The following is an 18,858-nucleotide window of genomic DNA, read 5'->3' on the forward strand; positions in this document are numbered from 1 at the left end:
TGGTCAGGTAACCTTCCAGCTTAAGATGACACTGAACGTATTCTTAATAAAAACGTTAGGTGTGGGGGAGTGCCCGGGTAGGGACAGTTCTAGCTTGTAACATCTTTTCTCTCACGACTCCCCAGTCTGCTCATAGATAACCCACCCTGCCCGCAGGGACGCACACACAACAGGGAGGTCACACTCGACACGCAAACACACGCCTCCCCACAGCGGAGCTCCACACATCCTCCAGCCATGTGCGGGGCGGAGCCAGCCGCTGCGAGGTGGGGACTCCCGGGTCGGCCGGGCCACCGCGCACTCACCCGCAGGTTCCCCTTGGTCCTTTGCTTGTTCTTCCCGCCCATGGTTGCGGTCTCAGCCGCTCTCTCAGCCCGCAGCCCCCGGGTTGACACAGCCGAGCCACAACTTCCGGCCCCTTTCACCGGAAAAGGGCTCACAAGAACGACTTCCCCTGGCCCTCCCCTTCCGTCACCCATCCCGCCCTCCTGCCTCCCCGCTTCCGCTCCCGCCTCCCGACGAGTCCCTGAAGGTCTGCAGCGGAATACGTCACAACTAGAGTCACGCCTACCTGGGTGACGTCATTCCCACCCAATAGGAAGCCAAGCGTTGGACAGACGGCGCCAAACCCTGCTTTCCTTGCTTTCCTTGCTTTCCTGCGGCAAGATTTGTTCCTTAGCGGATAGTGAGTTGGCTTGAGCCATAAGAGAGAAATTTTAATACAAGGGTGGCAGTAGAATGACATGGTAATGGTTGAGAGAAGACAGAAAGATGTTAAACCTTTAATGCATTTTATTTTATGCAATCTTCACCATCACCTGGATGTTGGTTAGAAATGCAGACGGTCAGACCCACTTTGGGACTATTAAATAAGATTTTGCATTTTAACAAGGTTCCTAGGTCCTGTTAAAATTTGAAAAGTAGCGCTATAAGCAATATTCTCTAAATCCGTCCCCCGCCCTTTTTCTTCCATATCAAAAAGTGTTAAATGTGCAATTTATAGAAAAGAGTAGTGTGGTAGTCTCTACTAAAATTTGAAATTTAAAAATTTTGTTGTTAGTGCTTTCACTTCTCAGAATCACACTGGAAAAGCAAGCACATGTTCCTGGTTATTGTCTCTCCTGTCCACACAATCAGCCCTTTATACTCAATTCCATGATCCTGAGGTCTTGCCAACTATTTCTCCTTTAGTCAACTGACTTCCTGTTCGGCTCCATTAACGGGGGACTAGAAGGAGAGTGAAAGAGAAGAGGAAGGAGAAGGGACTTCCTCCATAGTGTAATCATCCCAGCAGCAGCGTTTTGCCTCTGCAGCAGCAATTGGCTTAGGTAGCAGTTGTTTTTGGTCTGATTTTTTTTCCCCCCAACAATCAGAATCAACCTTATTGTGCACGTCAGGTGTACTAGCAGCAGCCAGGCAAGACCCACCCCTCCGGGGTCTGAGTCCTAGCTGCACGGGACCCCTCCTCTGAGCTCCTAAGACAGCCAAAGTCACCCGCTTCTCAGAAGTCACAGCCCCAGCACCATGAGGTCACTTCTTTGAGCTCCAGAGACCAGCTACAGCCAAGCACCACCCTCTCTTCATAGACTTGAACTGAGCTACAGCTTTTCAAGGCCCTCATCCAATCAGCTAACTTCAAATTACCCGAAACTTTTCTTTCCTTCGTTCCTTTCCTAGCTCTAAGGATAGAAGTGCTGTGCAGTGGTTACCTTTATGTTACCTCAGGATTCTCTTTTTGCTTTTCTAATCCCTTTAAACAAATTTTCCATATTAATTTTTTTCTCTTTAAATAATCAGTGAAGTTTCCGTTTTCCTGGCTGGACCCTGACCAAAAAATTCACTCAATGGAAAAAAAAATGCATTCAATGAGACATACTGCAGGATGTTCACTAAAACATTAATAGCAAGATAACTGAAAACAATCCACTGTCTATCCATTGGGGAATGGTTAAGTAAATTATATCTATTCTATGGATTATTAGGCAGCAGTTGAGAGAGGTTTATCTATACATACATGGGAAGAATTATAAGACATCCTTTTTTTTGTTTTAGGTTTATCTTTAGAGGAGGTACTAGGGGTTGAACCCAGGACCTCGTGCATGCTAAGCATATGCTCTACCACCGACTCGCCAAGACATTTTTAAATTGAAAGCAAATAGAGTAGTATCAGAGTATGATACCATTTGCCGAAAAAATTTATTTAAAAATATCATGTATTATATGGATACATATGTGTTATATAAATACACAGAAAAAAAGCCTGCAAGGATCATACCAATTTGATAATTGTAGCTAATCCTTGGGGGAAAGAGGTGGCAAGAAAAGAGTTTAGGGTTATGAGTTATAGTCAAAGGAAATTAAGCCTTCTTTGTAAGATTTTATTTTATACAAGGAGACTGTGTTCATGTATTGTGTAATTAAAAATAAAAATAGGAGGATGGGCGGGTATGACTCTGTGGCAGAGTGTGTGCTTGGCATGCATGAGGTCCTGGGTTCAATCCCCAGTGCCTCTGTTAAGGGAAAAATAAATAAATAAATAAATAAATAAATAAATATTTAATCTAGTTGTTTGTATATCTTACATTATCAGTTACACAAATCATAGTATCCTCATTCTTAAGAGTTATACACTATAGTTGGGAAACAGCTTAATACATAAGAACAGCACTAGATATTATGCAATTCACTGATAGTTTGGGTGTCACATATCAAAAATGCTACAGGAAGGGGCGATTAATGCACTGAGATAGTCAGAAAAACTTCCTGGATGACTTTAGCCCAAAGCTTGGACAAAATTAGGAAGAGCAGAATGATTATAGAAGGTTAAATGATACTGGAGTAGAGAAAGCATTCCTAGCCAATGCTCCAAAGTCAGAAAACCATACAGAAAACGATTGATAAATTTAAGTACATTAATTTGAAAGTTTTTTTCCTGTGTCAGAAAAATTTGCTTAGACCAACTTAGGAAATATCTGCAACAGTAACTAGAGATTGATATGCCTACTGTTAAAAAAATTCGTAAAAATAAATATTTTAAGGCTGCCAACATAAGTATAAATAAGACATAAACAGCAATTCACCAGAAAAGAAATAATTGACCAGTATACATATAAAAGATATTAGCCCGCACCAAAAGTCAAATGACGATAACATAAAACAATGTAGTTTTTTTTCCATTTATTAAATTGGCAAAGTGATAATAATCAGTATTGGTAAAAATCAAGAGAAAAGGAAAGGAAAGAGAAAAAGACTTCCAATTTTCATTTCTCCACCTTCCACAAGTGCAATTTGGCAAGGCAAATCCAGAGCTTAAGAGTGAACTTCCACTGCTACCTGAAGAGTACAGCACCTTTATTTTTGAAACCAAACCAAAACGTTAACATCTCCTGACCAAAGCAGTGAACTGCTGAAATTAATTACTGTACACTCAGACAACTGAATACAAAGCGGTCTTTGAAAATAGTGGAAAAATATTTAATGTCATGGAAATGTTTACAATTTAATGTTTAATTAAAGAAGGCAGATACAAAACAGCATGTACAGTATGATTTGTTTAAAAAGAAAGAAAGACCACATATACACATATACAAAGATAATACACTAGAAAATAAAACGTAAAACCAAAATTTGCCTTCTTCGGTGCAAGATTATCATGGGTGAGGTTTATTTATTTATTACTGAAGTATAGTCGGTTTACAAAGTTGTGTTAATTTCTGGTGCACAGAATAGTGATCCATTTATACATGTATGTATTTATATTCTTTTTCATTATTGGCTATTGCAAGGCATTGAATAGAGTTCTCTATGCTATACAGTAGGACCTTGTTGTTTATCTGTTTTATACACAGTAGTTAGTTTCTGTAAATGCCGAACTCGCAATTTATCCCTCCACCCTGCCCTCCTTGGGTGAGTTTTAAATCCAGTTATTTCTACATTTTCTATAAGTCATCTTTTCTAATAAAAATGTATTATATACATTTATTTACATATATTTTGGGAGGGGGGAGGAGCAAGAGAGAACAAGTTTACAAAATCCAAAATGTCAAAAGCTTCCGGGGGATGTGGGGTGGGGGGTGGGGGGTAAGCCTTCAGTAATTCCCTAGTTAAAAACAGGGGTATATACGCTGGACCTCGAAGGTGTCACTGGGTCCTAGGGAGCATCATTCCTCCTAATTATCCCGGCAGTTAGCAACATCCGGGAAATTCCAAGAGAATGAAGATCGATGCCTTTTTTTCCCAAAAGATAACGATTAAAAAAAAAATGTCATCTAGGGACCAGAGCAGAAGCTGGCTGGGTTGCACGATTCCCGGCTGAAAGACAAAACCGCAGTGCAGGGCTCGAGCCAGGGTCAGAAACCTTCCACCGCATCCGAAAACACGGCTCCCAGCTGCCCTTACCCGACATGCTCACTGCCCAACGCGAACCACGCCTCCGACCCTCACGGGCTAGTGCTTCCGAGCCGCGCTGAGGAAGGCGGGGCGCATGCGTGAAGTAGCTGTGCGCCGGGCGGTCCCGTGCTTGGCGATTGCGGGGTCTTAGGAGGAGGCCAAGGCGTCCGTCAGGGTCCAGCGCACTTGGGAGATGCTCTGGACTGCGGTGTCCGTAGGTAGCCAGGCACCTGCCTTTCATGCTGAGCTGGAATCTTCCCTCCCTGGGCCCTCCTCCTCGAAGGGGTCCGCTTTTGACATTTCATAGGAATGACAAAGGACGTTAAGGCCTTCATCTCTACCCCAACCCGGTGGGGTCAGATTGCCAGATTGTGCTTCAGTGGAAGGCTCCTTGTGCCCTTATGCAGAATTTTTATGGGCTCAACGTGTACTAAGTAGTTGTAATCATTGTTTCCGGGTGTAAGGGGCGGGCAAATAACGTACATACACCTGTCATATGCCATCAACTCTTGGCTGCCTTGCAGCTTAATGGAATTTTACGAATGATACATTCTGTTGAGTTTCCCTGATATACAGCTTTCTTAAAAAAGGGAAAAAAAAGTCAGTTTTTTATAAATGCCGAAAGTAACCATCAGTTCTGCACAGCAGCAGATGCAGGTTTTTTAAATGCAGTTAACGTACATATGGTAGGACTGGCTTTGACTTCGTTACTCCAACTTCAGTTAACTTGGATTTGTGGGATTAATTTTAGAATTTTTAAATTTTGTTTTACTTAAGAGTACTATTGCTTGTGCAGTAATTACTTTTACAAATAAAAATCGACATGTAGCCAATGTTTCCTGTCCACATTTTTGCTTTCTATAGCTCTTCTAACTTTTAAACATAATTTGATTTGGGACTAATAGTTTCTTTAAAGAATTTATCATTATTTCTTTATAGATGATTCGAGTTCAAGGTATTTTTCAGATTAACACATTGACAAATTGTCATTGTGCAGTACATATATATACAATCATACTGTACAATTTTACATTTAAAGATGTGTATGTATGAAGTCTATAATCATTGGTAGAAGTCTAAGAAAGCTATATTGCCTATTCTAACATTTAGCTGTAGTTTCTTACAGCTTTCATTGGGTGTCTTACATTATATAACGTAGGCAGGACCATCTAACTTGCTGTTCTCTTTTTTGATGACTAATACTTCCATCCATTTTCAAAAATATTGATCAATCATGAGGTTAGAAAATCTGTACTTCTCTTGGTCACTATGTTAATAATCTAATGTCTAAATTTGGCAGGTCAGGGGTGGGGGCTGGGGGTGGGTATAGCTCAGTGGTAGAGTGCATGCTTAGCATGCATGAGGTCCTGGGTTCAATCCCCAGTACCTCCAATTAATTAATTAATTAGACAGCTCTGTCTTGGAAGAAAACCTGTAAAGTTACATTATTGTAGCCTATGTTTTTATATTACACTTACAATCTATATATTGGTACATAGCAATGTATTATTAAAATAACGTACAAAAACTAAAAAAAGTTTTAGTAGTTGAGACCTGCTAAAAGTAACATGTGCATCATCTGATCCCTCTGGTGGCCTCTAGGGATGTTAGTCTCATGTTCTGTGAGATACTTCATCCAAATCTGAAGTGGCGGGGGGAAGTCAGAAACAAAATGAACAGCTGACCCATCTGGCTGTGTGGCAGCAGCTGAGGAAAGACTGGCATTTCCAGGGCAACTGAAGGGCAGTGGGGAGGTGGGCAGCAGGAAGGGACTCTCAGGAGGCACATAAGGTTTGCATTCAATATAGGCAGTGTACTATGAGTACCATTTGGATTCTTATTTGTGTTTATGTTTAAGATCTATCCACATTGCCTTGTTAGTTTCTTTTGATTTCTACCTAGTGCTGGATAATACGTAGCATAATGTACTTACTGATTCACTTAGTGATGAGCACATAGGTTGCCTCCAACATTTTACTGAGATAAACAATGCATTGTTTCCCCTCCACCCTGTTCCTCTAACCAAGTCTGACTCCAAGGAATACTCAACACATGGTACCAACCTGAGTGCTGGCAATTAGTAAATATTTAATAAGCACTTTTGGGACTGATTTATGGAGGGCCTCAAAAACCAGATAGTGTGTTGATTTGATTATAGGTCAATTTGCTGAAAATAGATTTACAAAAAGCCATTTCCACAATGAAAAACCTGTCCAAATCCAATTTGCCAAAAACGAATGCTCTTAATTACCAATTTGATGAATAGTTGGGCCTTGTTAAAAAGCTTGAGCTCTGCTTGTGCTTCAGAGCCTTCTGTGAGGCAAGCCAAGGGGCAGAGTGTAAGTATACAGAAATAGAGATAAACTGCAAACTCCAATTTAAGAAAAATTTCACCTATCTTTCTATTAAATGGCTGGGGTAGATGCGAAACTAATGCTTTGAGAAAAAGCTCTTCGTCAAGCTGGCTTTCAATTGCTAGTAACAGGCAAAAACATATAAATAAAACTGGTTTTATTTCATAATAAGCTGTCTAGAGATAGGCAGGGGCTGGTGTTGGATCAGTAGCTCAACAACATGAAGACTGGCATCTCTGTGGCTCTCTGTGGCTCTCTTGGCCCTTCCTTCCCTCCTGGTTGAAAGGACTACTGCAGATTCAGCCATCACTTTGGTGTGTGTGACAGAGAGGGAAGAGGTGTCCTGACTGCATCAATCATTTTAATTAGGAAAACAAAAGTTTTCCCAGAAGTTCCTTGGCCAAAGCTGTGTTCCTAGGGCACCCTAGCTGCAAGAGAGGCTGAGAGAGTGAGCATTTACTCTTTCCAGCTTCTTTAGTGGCAGCAGACAGAGGAGAAGGGGGTTGAGAATAGGTGGCAATTTGGACCACCAACATTATCTTCCTCAAATATAATTAACCTCTCTTTCAAAATAAGTAGTTTATATGTTGAGAAATTTCTATCAACAATTTTAAGATTATAATTTAAAATTCATTTCTTCATTCAGTCATGACATATTTTTAACACATGTATTTCAGCTATACTATTTTTCCTCCCATAACATTCTAGAATGGAACTAAAGTAAAATGACTTAATCTTTCAAGAAAGAGTGGGGAAAAATCAAAAGACTAGCTGTGACAAAACACTTTTCAACTACTCCTCTGCTCAGTTATTGTCCTTCCACACCAAAGAACATCTGGAAAACATCCCCACATCCTCTGGCATTCAGAAACTGATATAGCTGGCCAAAGTCCATGTGGTTTCCTCTGGCTCCATTCACACTGAATACTTTTTCTTCAAAAACCGAGAATTTTCTTTGTCTTTCCATTTCCTCACTTGTACCATCCAAAGGAATGTCTTCTCGATGGCGGATTAAAATTCTCTTCCAATTTAATTTTCTGAGTCTGAAAAGAAATTTTAAAGTAGAAATTCTGAAAATGTGTTGTGTATTCTTAGAGCACTGAAAATAGAAGGTATGCAAAATAGAAGAAACAGATGCATCAATGCCTTTTCCCAGAAGTAGAGAAATCTACTTTTATCTCATATGGATTTTATTTTAATCAAATGTGATCCTGGTCATTATCCCACCCCTACACTCATTTATTGGTATTATCACTGCCTCATATCAGCATTTTAGAAGTGTGGAAATTGCTGAATGTCCGACTCCCGAAAGGACTTCTCAGAAACTCATTTAGGATATCACTGGATAAATGAGATTAGAAATCCCCTTGTTTCACAACTTACAGCATCGCTAAGATGAGGGAAGAATCAGATCCCTAGAAATGGAGGGGATGGCAGACAGCCTCTTGGGCAGGGGCTCAATTTAACATTATCTACAGAACATCTCCTATGTGCATTGTGTCAGGCAAGGGGAGTGATGCTGACTGTATGTGAGTAGTTTTATCTACTGACTTGAGACTGAATCCCCATAAGACACAACCCCAGGGACATACTGATTTCCACATCTCTAGTACAGTGTTTAGCACTAAAATTATTGACAAGGCATGCAAAAGTTATGAAAGCAAACCTTGACCAGAACTCTTCACAGGCACTTTGTGGGCCTTCCACACAAACAACACCAGGTTTCCCAGGCATGCTAAACCCAGACAGGGAAAGCTCCTTTGCCCACTCTAGAATATTCTTTCTTTTGCATTTGTTATAGATGTGATGGCTGTAGATCCACAGTCTCGTAAGAATAAGGTCGACTGGCTGGGCTGTACTTCCTGGAGCGGCCAGAGGTGTGATGTCTTTGCTGACATAGCCAGAAGCATGTTCTCTAACCCACTCTGTGGCATTCAGTATACAGACATCTCCGAGACAATTCTTTTGCAGATATGCAGTCAGATCTGTATTCAGCTGAGTCTGCTGGGATCTACTTAATAATACTGATCTGATGGAAAAGATATAGGATAAAAAAAATTAAATCAATTTTCTTAGAACAGAAAACAAACTTGCTTTTATTCTAAGATTCATTTTGACCTCTAAAGTCGGCCAGTTTCTGTAACGTACCTGACAGTAATTTCAGGCAGAACTGCAGGGTATTTAAAGGGAAAAATACAGGCCAGAGAAAACATCACCTGATTTTTTTTAAAAAAGAGAAAAAAAAGTATGTTCTAAGTGGTGTTTTAAGTTGTGACATGTTTCAGTTCTTCCAAAAGTGAAATTGAATTACCATTGCTTCCTCAGATACGTCCACATCCATATTGATAGTAAAGTAAACTTTTGAAGATCGTCCCTCCATTGTCCTCTTCTCAATACAGTCTTTCAGTTCTGCCAGAGCCAGCTGGTCATTCACTACGAGCTCATTCTCACCAGGGAACATGCTGGCTAGCAGGTCCACCTCAGAGAGCTGGGCCTCTGCCTGCTCAATCTCAGTCATTTCTGGATATCTGTGAGCTTCTAAGAAGGTACAGGTAAGAGAGGCATTTACACGTACAATCTTGAGAGAACTCAATACATCAATATGGGTGCTTCCTGAAAACTGACTTGATTTTTCTCACAAAATATGAAATGTAATCATTTTCCTGTTATTCTACTTTCAGATGTAATATGCTGAGGAGTCAAATGATGGGACAATCCAACGAGAGCCATAAAACCCTCATAAGAACCAGGCACCAAATTCCTCAGGATCGAGGTAGTTGGTGTGGCATCTTGAGCTACCACAGTGAGCAATTTCACTGAAGTAAACTAACTGTGTAGTCAAAAGCCACATCAATGATACAATTAGAAGTGAAGCTCTGTTACCTTGGAAACGTAGAATGAAAAGAATAAGTAAGAGAGAGAGTTATGTGGATCGTTAATTTTTTTTCTCTTAATGTCCATTAGTTCTTAAAAGCAGAAGAATGTGAAAAAGAGAAAATAAAGGCTAATTATCCCACAGCTCAAGTAACCCATGTTAACATTTTTTTTAAAGTACACAATTATAAAATTCAAATGGTAGAGAAAGTTTAAAAGAATGTCTTTCTGGCTGGTGAGCATTTCCCCATCTGTCTAAGTCCCCAATCTAAGGAAGAGTTGTTGGTGTTTTGGAAACAACATTTTAAGCATTACACATATACATGTATGGGAAATACATGCTGGTATAATGTGTAAATATATGTACAGACTGAAATACATAATTAAAATGTATCTGCAGGGGATCATATATACACATATTTTCCCCTACTTCTTATCCCTCTTCTCCCCCAACTATATTTTGGAGATTTATTCACTGTCAGCATGTAGTGATCTATCACACTACATTCTTTATAGTGGTTGACTGTCATGCTGAATCATATAGATATGTCATAATTTAATGCATTCTTTACCTATTGATGGGCACTTGGTTTGTTTCCACGTTTGCTATTATGTACACTTCTATAATGAAAGTTTGTGTATGTATATATACAGAATTCAGTGAACTGTGAATACTGTGTATTCAAGGATAAGTTTGTAGAGATGGCTTGTTGGATCAACAGGTACAATATTTTAAGATATTGCCAAGCTGCCTTCCAGAAAGTTATTACATGGAAGTTTAAAATTTTCACATAGTCCTGAAGGAGATTTAATAAGGAAACTGTGGATGTGCCTGCACGCGGGACATCTCACAGAAGTGGCTGGACTTATCTGAAAACAGAAATTCCTGCCAAGTGACCCTTCCTCTTCCCAGGAGGAACATTGCTTGCAAACAAGGATGTTTATCTGTTCCTCAAAAGGAACAGGCCTGGGAACAGGAGGGTCTGAGAACAATAAAGATACTTAGGATAAGGAAGCGAATAGAGGGGTCTGGAAACAATAAAGATACTTAGGATAAAGAAATGACTAGGACGAATGTCTTAGATGTAGTGCGCTTGCGTCAATTTAAAAAAATGCTGTCTCGCGATGCTTAGTACGGGTTCGGATTGCTCCTTTGTGTGAGGGGTATAAGAATAAAGAAACCCGAGCCTCGGGGGATGTTTTTGCACCACAACTGGTCAGAGATATTTTGCACCACAACTGCTCAGAGACTTTTTGCACCACAACTGCTCAGGGACTCATTTCGTCGGGCACATTTCGTCAGCCACATTTTTGTGATTCATTTCGTCGGCAACATAGTCCCCCCTTTAAAAAAAATCTAAATACATAATCTTTTTAGGGTGTTTTATATCTGTGTGTGCCATTTGTGAGTTTTTATTTTTAAGGAGGCAAACTCACCAGCCTTTTCTGGACTTCTGGACTTTGAATCTTTGTTAAAAAAGTCTTCCCCACTCCAAGGTTATAAAGGTTACTAAGATGCTAATCAAATTAGGATTTAAATTTTTTTTAATAATTTGATAAATTGATTTTAATTTCATTTGCAAGAAAAAGTGTGGAGATTTCTAATAAAACATGGAGGCTGAGCACATGTATTTATTTCTTTTTCTCTCTTTCCACCCCATTTAAATGAGAGTAAAGGAATAAGTTCTTAAACACAAAGGAAGAGGAAATAATAGATAAAAGCTTGGAAGACGGAAAGGGGTGAATGAGTTATAACTAACTTAGATTTCCGCTTTCTTCCTTCTATTAACTACTTGGTCAGGTGGGGAAGGGAGCTGCAGAACTTCGGAAAAGCTAAGAACTATCAACACCAGGTACCTTAGAAAACAGCAGTGTGTATGTAATAGAGAACATGAATTTATTGAAAGTCTAGAGGTCTGACATGGACCTGACATGGGGCTGACACTGACACTGCGGTGGGGTCCTTGCTACTGCCTAGCAGGGAGTAAGGTCCTGGGGTCCCAACTCAGATTTTTTTGACACCTTCCTGACAAGAGGTTGGCATTAGGTTCTTATTACAGCTCTATAAAGGTGAGATCTAGGCTCCCTTTGCTGGTGTGGGTGAGGGAGAAGCCACAGTGTTTTCTGTGGGATTTGCCTGGTGTAGAGCATTTATTATTCAAATGCTTTCTGTCTTGCTAGGCTGCACCTTTCTTGATACTTTTTAATTCTAAAACAATGTATATACCTTAATTAAGAAATACTTTGTTGCTAAAAAATGCTAATCATTATCTGAGTCTTTAGCAAGTCATAATCTTTTTGCAATAGCAACACCAAAGATCACTGATCACAGATCACCATAAGAAGTATAATAATAATGAAAAGTTTTTAAATATTGTGAGAATTACCAAAATGTGACACAGACACAAAGTGAGCTAATGTTGTTGGGTAAAATGGACAGACTTGCTCAAGGTTTGCCACAAAAACACAGTATCTGCAAAGTGCAATAAAGTCAAGTGCAATAAAATGAGATTTGCCTGTATATCCAAGTAGTAGAAAATTATGAGATAATGTAAAAAATGTATATTGACATCGACATTCATGATATGTGTGGTTACCTAAAAAAGTAGACTGTAGGACAATACAAATAATTATAAATTTACTATTCATTCTTATACCGTCACACATATGTGAAAAAATCAGAGAATTCACCAAACTGTTAAGAGTTGGCTAAATTTGGGTAGAAGGCAGAAGAGAAGGACTTCTGCTTTTCAATTTATATGCTTCTATATTGTTCCATGTTTCATGATTAGCATGTAGTACTTCCAAACTTAGCAGAAAAAAAGAAGAGTTATACTTCTGAAAAGCAAAGCTCAATCCCATTGCTGCAGAGGACAACATGGCTTACCTTCTCACAGAGAATTTACTCTGTGAAATCCAACACCATTATTAAGGTTAGTGCTGTCTTCACAGAATTCTTTCTCGTCTTTGGTAAAGGTTTATCGAGCAGCTATTGTGTGTAGAGCTTCACTCCTCATTCCTTCTTGGAACTTTCTATTTACTCTGAAGGTCAGGACTTATATCTAATAAAATATAGAACAACAAAGGTAAATGACCAGTATAGGTATTATCATGGGGATTAAGTGTGGGCATGATCAGTGAAATGGGGCATCAGGAAAGATTTGAGGAAGGTGGCGGGCTTTGAGGTGAGCCTTGAAGGACGGGTCAGACTTAGACAAGGGAAGGAGGAGGCATAGTGGAGAAAGGAGAAAGGTCTGCAAGGCAGGAAAGCACCAGAACAACAGCACAGACTGAACCTGTCCCTTCTTCACAGGGCCAACTACCAAGGCCTAATTCAGGGACTCATCATTTGGACTAGTTACTTCCTGTTTGTCCCCGAAACTCATTCTAGGCCCTTCTTTTCCTTGCCCTGGACTCTGGGCAGCTGACCTCCACAGCCTACAGCACCCACCCCTGCCTTTCTTGTGCTTGAGTTTAGCTAATGCCCCAGCAGGAAGTGAGAAGCTGGGAGGAGAAAGAGGCTGGGTACCTTTCTTCACTACTCCTTCCCTGCTTTGCTGGGATTCTGGCAATGGCTGTGACCTCCTAAGACCTCCTAAGAGCAGCTCTTCTTTCTCAGCTCCAGCAGAACTTTCAGCGTAGTTATAGTCATGGCTCACTTAAACCTGGCCACACCTCTGTAAATAACTTCTTTATTACACAGTCTCTTCAAAGTTTCAAAGTGCAGTGTATGTCTGTTTCCTTCCAGAACCTTGACTCCTCTTACCTGGACTCTGCCTCTAATATCTCTCCATCAACCATCAACTCATACTCCACATTGCCATTATACTGATCATACACATTGTCTAATAGAAGTAGGCTGAGACAAGCTAGAGAGCACCAACTATCCATTAGGAAAACCCACATAATTGGTGATTGAGCAACAGTGTTGTGGTCTGGGAGGATGAGGTGGGGGTGTGTTAGGTTCCCGGAGGGAAGACATACTGGCTGATGACCCTGATAACTTGCCAATGGAGTGAACTGATCCCAGTTCACCATCTGGCAGTTAGTTTCACAGACTCAGTAGCACGAAACGCCGGCACATTGCATGTGGATCCACTTCCCAAAGGCTGCCTTGCGTAATCCATGATCAAGTCCTCTAAGAACATGTCTGTTTATTCAAGTCTTTATTTCATCAAATGTAGTTGGGTCATTTTCTTAATATCAGAAAATGGTATTTGGTCAACAGTGTAGCTAGTTCACCGTATGGTACTTTTAAGGAGCAAAAAAAGTTCTTCCACTTAAAAAGAAATACAAATTACTCAGAGGTATCAGATCAGTAGCTGCAATGGGTCCTTCCAAAACACACCAAAGTTGGGTGGAGGGTATAGCTCAGTGGTAGAGTGCATGCTTAGCCTGCATGAGGTCCTGGGTTCAATCCCCAATGCCTCCATTAAAAACAAACAAAACTAATCACCCCCCAAAATAAAACATAGTTTAAAAAACACATCAAAGATTATGGGAATGATTAATGTGGTGGGGTGTTAATTAATGTGGTGACTTCCTCAGGATTCATTGGACACAAATTAGGAAACTATGAAGCAGTCAGTCTTGCATACATTGGGATGTCTCCACACACTGGAGTATAAACCAATGCCAACACCTCGTCATTCCTATCCCAGTGTGTTTTCAACTTATGTCCTTAAAAATACCTTACCAGGGTGTCAATGCCATGCTGGGGGAAAAAAAAAACTACAAAAAGCATTTTGTGCTTATTTAAGTTCTTGAAATGATGAATGACACAAATTTCAACAGGTTTCTTTAGGGTGACCATGGGTCATCCTATTGTCCTGACTGGTTTAGTATTTATCTTAGACAAAAGTGATCCCATTTGGACAATAAGTTATACAGTATACTTTTTTGTGCGTGGTTTCTCTGAGTCTTTATTGTTGGATGCCAATATGCACCATGGATTTCTAAGAGGGGGGTTTAATATGCACAGTATCCTAAACCTGTCTGATCCCGAGACATTTTCTTCCAGACTTAATGATATTAGCTGTTCTCTACAATTAAAGCCGCACACTCTTCCCTCCTTTAAACACAGTATTTGCTTAACTCTCCAGTGACTTCACGTATTTCTATATTCTACTGTTTTCACTTGACATCCTAACTTAGGAATTTGCTCTGTTATTTAAAAAAAATCTTCACAAATATTTAAAATTCCTGAATTACTGAAATTCCATAAATGCCTTTTACAGTTGTGTTGGAGTTGAGGAAACTAGGAAACAACTCTTTAGATAGTTATTAGAGGAGGTGAACTTGCTTTGGTTTTTCATCATCATGTTTTAAGAACATACCCTGTGACCAGACTGCCAAGATGCAACTCCTGGCTCTGCCACTTATCAACTGTGTGACCTTAGGCAGGTGGCTTAATTTTCTGTGCCTCAGTCTCATTTCCAAAATGGGAATGATAGGGTTGCAGTTGAGGATTAAATGAGGATGTGTGGGAAGTGATTAAAACAGTGCCTGGTAACAGAGTATGTGCCGTCAGAGTGCTTGCTATTACTGTATTGTAAGTATTGATATTATTATTATACTCATTCAAGAAATGTTTCTTGAGCATCTATTGTGTACCAAAAACTGAGATTATAAAAACAGACAGAAGTAACAAAAAAAACTCTGCTGTCAGATTTAATCTAGTGAGAGAAGACCATGACAACAAAAAGCATACACATATATATGTCTAGTGAATAACCGTTATAAAGAAGATAAAGAGGATAAGGTGTAAGTTGGGGGCGGGGCATGGTTCAATTTTACATGGGGTTTTCAGGGCTGGCCTCTCTGCTACCATGACTGAAGGGAAGAGACTTGAAGGCACTAAAGAAGAAATCCAGGTGTTTATCTGGGCAGAAAAGTTTTCAAGGAAAAAGGAATAGCATGTTCAAAGTCCATGAAGCAGGACAGTGCTACACCAGGTGGCTACAGCAGAGTGAGCAGGAGCAGGGTTTTAGGAGACAAGGTTAAAGAGGAAATAAGGGGCAGTTTATGTTGGAACTCTTAGGGCATGGCCAGGATTTGAGAATTTATCCTGATATGGAAGGCCACTGGCGGGGGGGGGGTTTGACTAACTGCTGAGAACAGTGTAGGGGAACAAGGATGAAAACAGGGTGACCAGGCAGGCACTACAATAATTGGAGGAGAGATGATGGTGGCTTGGATTAGGGTGTGGTGGTCAAGGTGGTGAGCAACTGTTCATGTTATGGACATAGAGGAAAAGCAGAACCAACAGGATCACTGATGAATTATACATGTGATATGTAAGAATAACTCTAAGGCTTTGAGAAACTGGAAGCATAGATTTGTGATTTACTTAGATGGGGAAGATGGTGGCAATCTGAAGCGTGGTTTTAGACATACTAGGTAACCAAGTGCCTTTTAAGACATCTGTTAAGCAGAGATGTCCAGCAGACAGTTGGATGTAAAATTATGGGATTTATAGGAGATCTGGCTGGACATAAAATTTAGGAAGTAATCAACATCTATTTTAAAACATGTTTGTTTAGTCACTCAGGGAGTGAGTGAATTTGGGAGAAGCCCTTATTAAGGTTAGAGGTCTAGAAGATGAAATGGAAGCAGCAAAGTATGTGATCATGGGACGCAGGGGTGGACAACTACGGGAGTGAGGTCACAAGTGACTTGTCAAATTACTTTCGTAGATGAGATTTCAGCCCCAGAAACACCTTTAAGAGAATTTTCCAACTCAGGATTTTAGTAAATTCTGTAAGAAGGCAGAACGTAACTTTAATTCCCTGATCGGAATCCTTTTTAACCTTTTTGTTTTTAATCAAAGGGCAGAGCGGGTCCGGCAGCGTTAGGTCCTTACATTCGCTAAGATGCCGGGGCCACTACAGAAGCCCGGCGCGCAAGCGCCGTTGCCCCTAACAACTGACAAGGTCGTGGGGGTGAGGTGGGCGGGGCCAGGAAACTCCGAAATCAGCTCTAACCAAAGAGCAGTGAGCAGCCGTAGGAAGGCGGCGCCAACAACTCGCCGAATTCCTCGGAGGTGGAAGGGCCCCGGCGGCGTCCGAGCCCCTAGTCCCGCTGGGCACCAGTGGACGGAAGACTCACCTCGAGACATGGACCTCACCGGTGCTGTAAGCCCGGGTTTCCTGGCTGCACGGGCAGCTCAGTTCTCATCCGCAGGGAGCCTCACAACTCTAGGCCTAGGCAACCAGGCGCCTACAAACCGCTCTGGCCGACGGCCTGGGGAACGTGAGACAGCGCACTGCCGGCTGGCGCATGCGCGCTCGCGGCGCCGCGCGTCCCGGAAGGCGGAGCAGCGACCCCAGGGATTCCTGGGCCCCTTTTCGTGCTTCTCCGTCGCAGAGTTTTTATTCTACCCCACTGGCGTTTCCCGGCTGCTGCCACTGAGAAGCACCGGCATATTTCCTGGGTCAGGGGATTGTCCATTAAAATAACGCTCCTCAAATATGAACTGATGGGGGTCTGTCAAGATTCTTGGTATAATGCAAATCTGGATTCGGTAGGTAGCTGTGGGGTCGGTCCTACGTTTTGCAGTCCTAAGACCTTCCCAAGCTGTAGCGATCCTGCTGGTCCCTGAACAACACTGAGTGCCAGGGTATTAGGGAAAGGCGAGCGTGAATAGTGGCTGTGGCAACCTTAGGAAAGACCATGTGTATGCACAGAAATTTATCCTGGCTAATAAAAGGACAGTTTGAAGGCAATTCCAACACGAGAGCAATTAGCAATATTTTTCTTCACAAGCTAAATAATGCACTTTTGGGGGTTACATATTCATTGTAGAAATCTCAAAGATAAGATACATAAACACTGATACTCATTGATGTCAGGTACTGTCATTGCTAACTTCACATTTTTTTTTAAACGAAAGTAAGATGAGTGCAAATGTCTTCATAGCTGCATTTTCTACTTGGTGTCTTGTGAACATTTTTCAATGTCATTATATACTTCTTTTTCCTCCAACTTTTATGAAAAATTCCAAGCATACAGCAAAGTTGAGAGAATTCAACATTGAAGCAGTGGAGCAATTCACAAGGGAAGGAGAAGGAGGGAAGTGATTTTGCTCCCCAAGGGACATCTGGTAATGCTTGAAGACATTTTGGGTTGTCACAATTGGAAGGGTGCTTTTGGCATCTAATGAAGAGAGCCCAGGGATGCTGCTGAACTTCCCACAAGGCACAGGGCATCCCCCTACAACAAAAAATCCGCTGGTCCAAAACGTCCGTAGTGCTGACCTAGATGTTATCACAGTATTTTGCTCCACCAGCTTTGACATATATCTAATTCATCCATCAGTGCCAACTATTTTGATGAATTTCAAAGTAAATTGCAGACGTTAAGTATACTTCTCCAGATGTACTTCAGCATGCATAATGTTAGGATTCAAACTGCTTTTTTTCTTTTGAAGTAAAAATGAAGTGTGCATCTTAAATGCATATTTGCTGAGTTTTGACAAATACATACACCTGTGCAACTCAAATCCTATTAAGATACAGAGCATTACCAGCACTCCAGGATGTTCTGCCATGCTACTTCCCAGTCAGTCCCCACCCCAACCCCCAAGAGGCAACCACTGCTGATTTTTTCCCCACCATAATTAGTTTTGCTTGTCCTAGAACTTCATAGGTGTACAATCAGGCAGTGGGTACTTTTGTATAAGGCTTCTTTCAGTGTACTATTTTACAGATTTATCCATGTTTTTGTGTATATAAGTAGTATCTTTTTATTGCTTAGTGGTTCCATTGAGTGGCTATACTACAGTTCTTCCATTCTTCTTTTGATGGAAATATGGGCTGTTTCCAGCTTTTTGGCTATTATAAGTAAGACTGTTATGAACATTCTTGTACATGCATTTTATTTCTCATGACTATATTTCTTCAATAAGTATTTATTAAGCACTTAATATGTTCCAAACACTTCTAGGTACTAGAGATATAGCCATGAAAAAGACAAAGATGTCCCATCTCTCAAAGAGCTTACATTTCTTGTTTCTATGTATTTATGGGGACAGGCAGTTAGGGAGGGGAAAGAGATAAATATATAGGTAAATACAAAAGAAAAATACCAGATAGTGATCATTGCTGGACAGAGAAGTAAAATAAAGTGATGTGAGTGATTGGGTGGCTATGTTACCTAGGTTGCTCTGCCAATTTCTTTAGAGAAAGCGACTTTTCAGCATTCTAGGTAGAGGAAGCAGGTGGTGAAATGGTCCTAAGGCTCT

General features: G+C 40.8%; 2 protein-coding genes across 6 annotated transcripts in view; both read right to left on the bottom strand.

The window, feature by feature from the left end:
• Nucleotides 1-470, bottom strand: part of LTN1 (listerin E3 ubiquitin protein ligase 1) — a 75,138-nt gene extending 74,668 nt beyond the window's left edge. For 4 of the 5 annotated variants that reach the window (XR_012075990.1, XR_012075992.1, XR_012075993.1 and 1 more), the window contains exon 1: nucleotides 306-437. Coding sequence is in view for 2 of the 5 variants with exons in the window: in XM_072968161.1 (XP_072824262.1) it covers nucleotides 306-347 (42 nt within the window). In the remaining 3 variants the exon portion in view is untranslated. Of the gene's footprint in view, nucleotides 1-305 lie in introns of all 5 variants that reach the window. The other variant, XM_006209811.4, reaches the window with a different exon arrangement.
• A 6,413-nt stretch (nucleotides 471-6,883) lies between these two features.
• Nucleotides 6,884-16,863, bottom strand: RWDD2B (RWD domain containing 2B). Its single transcript, XM_006209810.4, has 6 exons — nucleotides 16,725-16,863; nucleotides 12,505-12,679; nucleotides 9,055-9,281; nucleotides 8,892-8,959; nucleotides 8,410-8,772; nucleotides 6,884-7,786 (listed from the first exon to the last, which is right to left on the bottom strand). The coding sequence occupies exons 3-6, from the start codon at nucleotides 9,259-9,261 to the stop codon at nucleotides 7,552-7,554; spliced, it is 873 nt and encodes a 290-aa protein (XP_006209872.1). The 5' UTR covers nucleotides 9,262-9,281; nucleotides 12,505-12,679; nucleotides 16,725-16,863; the 3' UTR covers nucleotides 6,884-7,551.
• Nucleotides 16,864-18,858: the final 1,995 nt, after the last annotated feature.

This window comes from Vicugna pacos, chromosome 1 (assembly GCF_048564905.1).
Source record: "Vicugna pacos chromosome 1, VicPac4, whole genome shotgun sequence".
Classification (NCBI taxonomy): domain Eukaryota; kingdom Metazoa; phylum Chordata; class Mammalia; order Artiodactyla; family Camelidae; genus Vicugna; species Vicugna pacos.

Bases quoted from the DNA above. Each gene is read 5' to 3' on its own strand.
- RWDD2B (XM_006209810.4), bottom strand. From the start codon at position 9,261: ATGACTGAGATTGAGCAGGCAGAGGCCCAGCTCTCTGAGGTGGACCTG. The intron at 8,960-9,054 runs GTAATTCAATTT...AAAAAAAATCAG, and splicing joins ACGTATCTGAGGAAGCAATG to GTGATGTTTTCTCTGGCCTG. The intron at 7,787-8,409 runs GTTTGCTTTCAT...ATTTCTTTTCAG, and splicing joins TGTGAAGAGTTCTGGTCAAG to ACTCAGAAAATTAAATTGGA.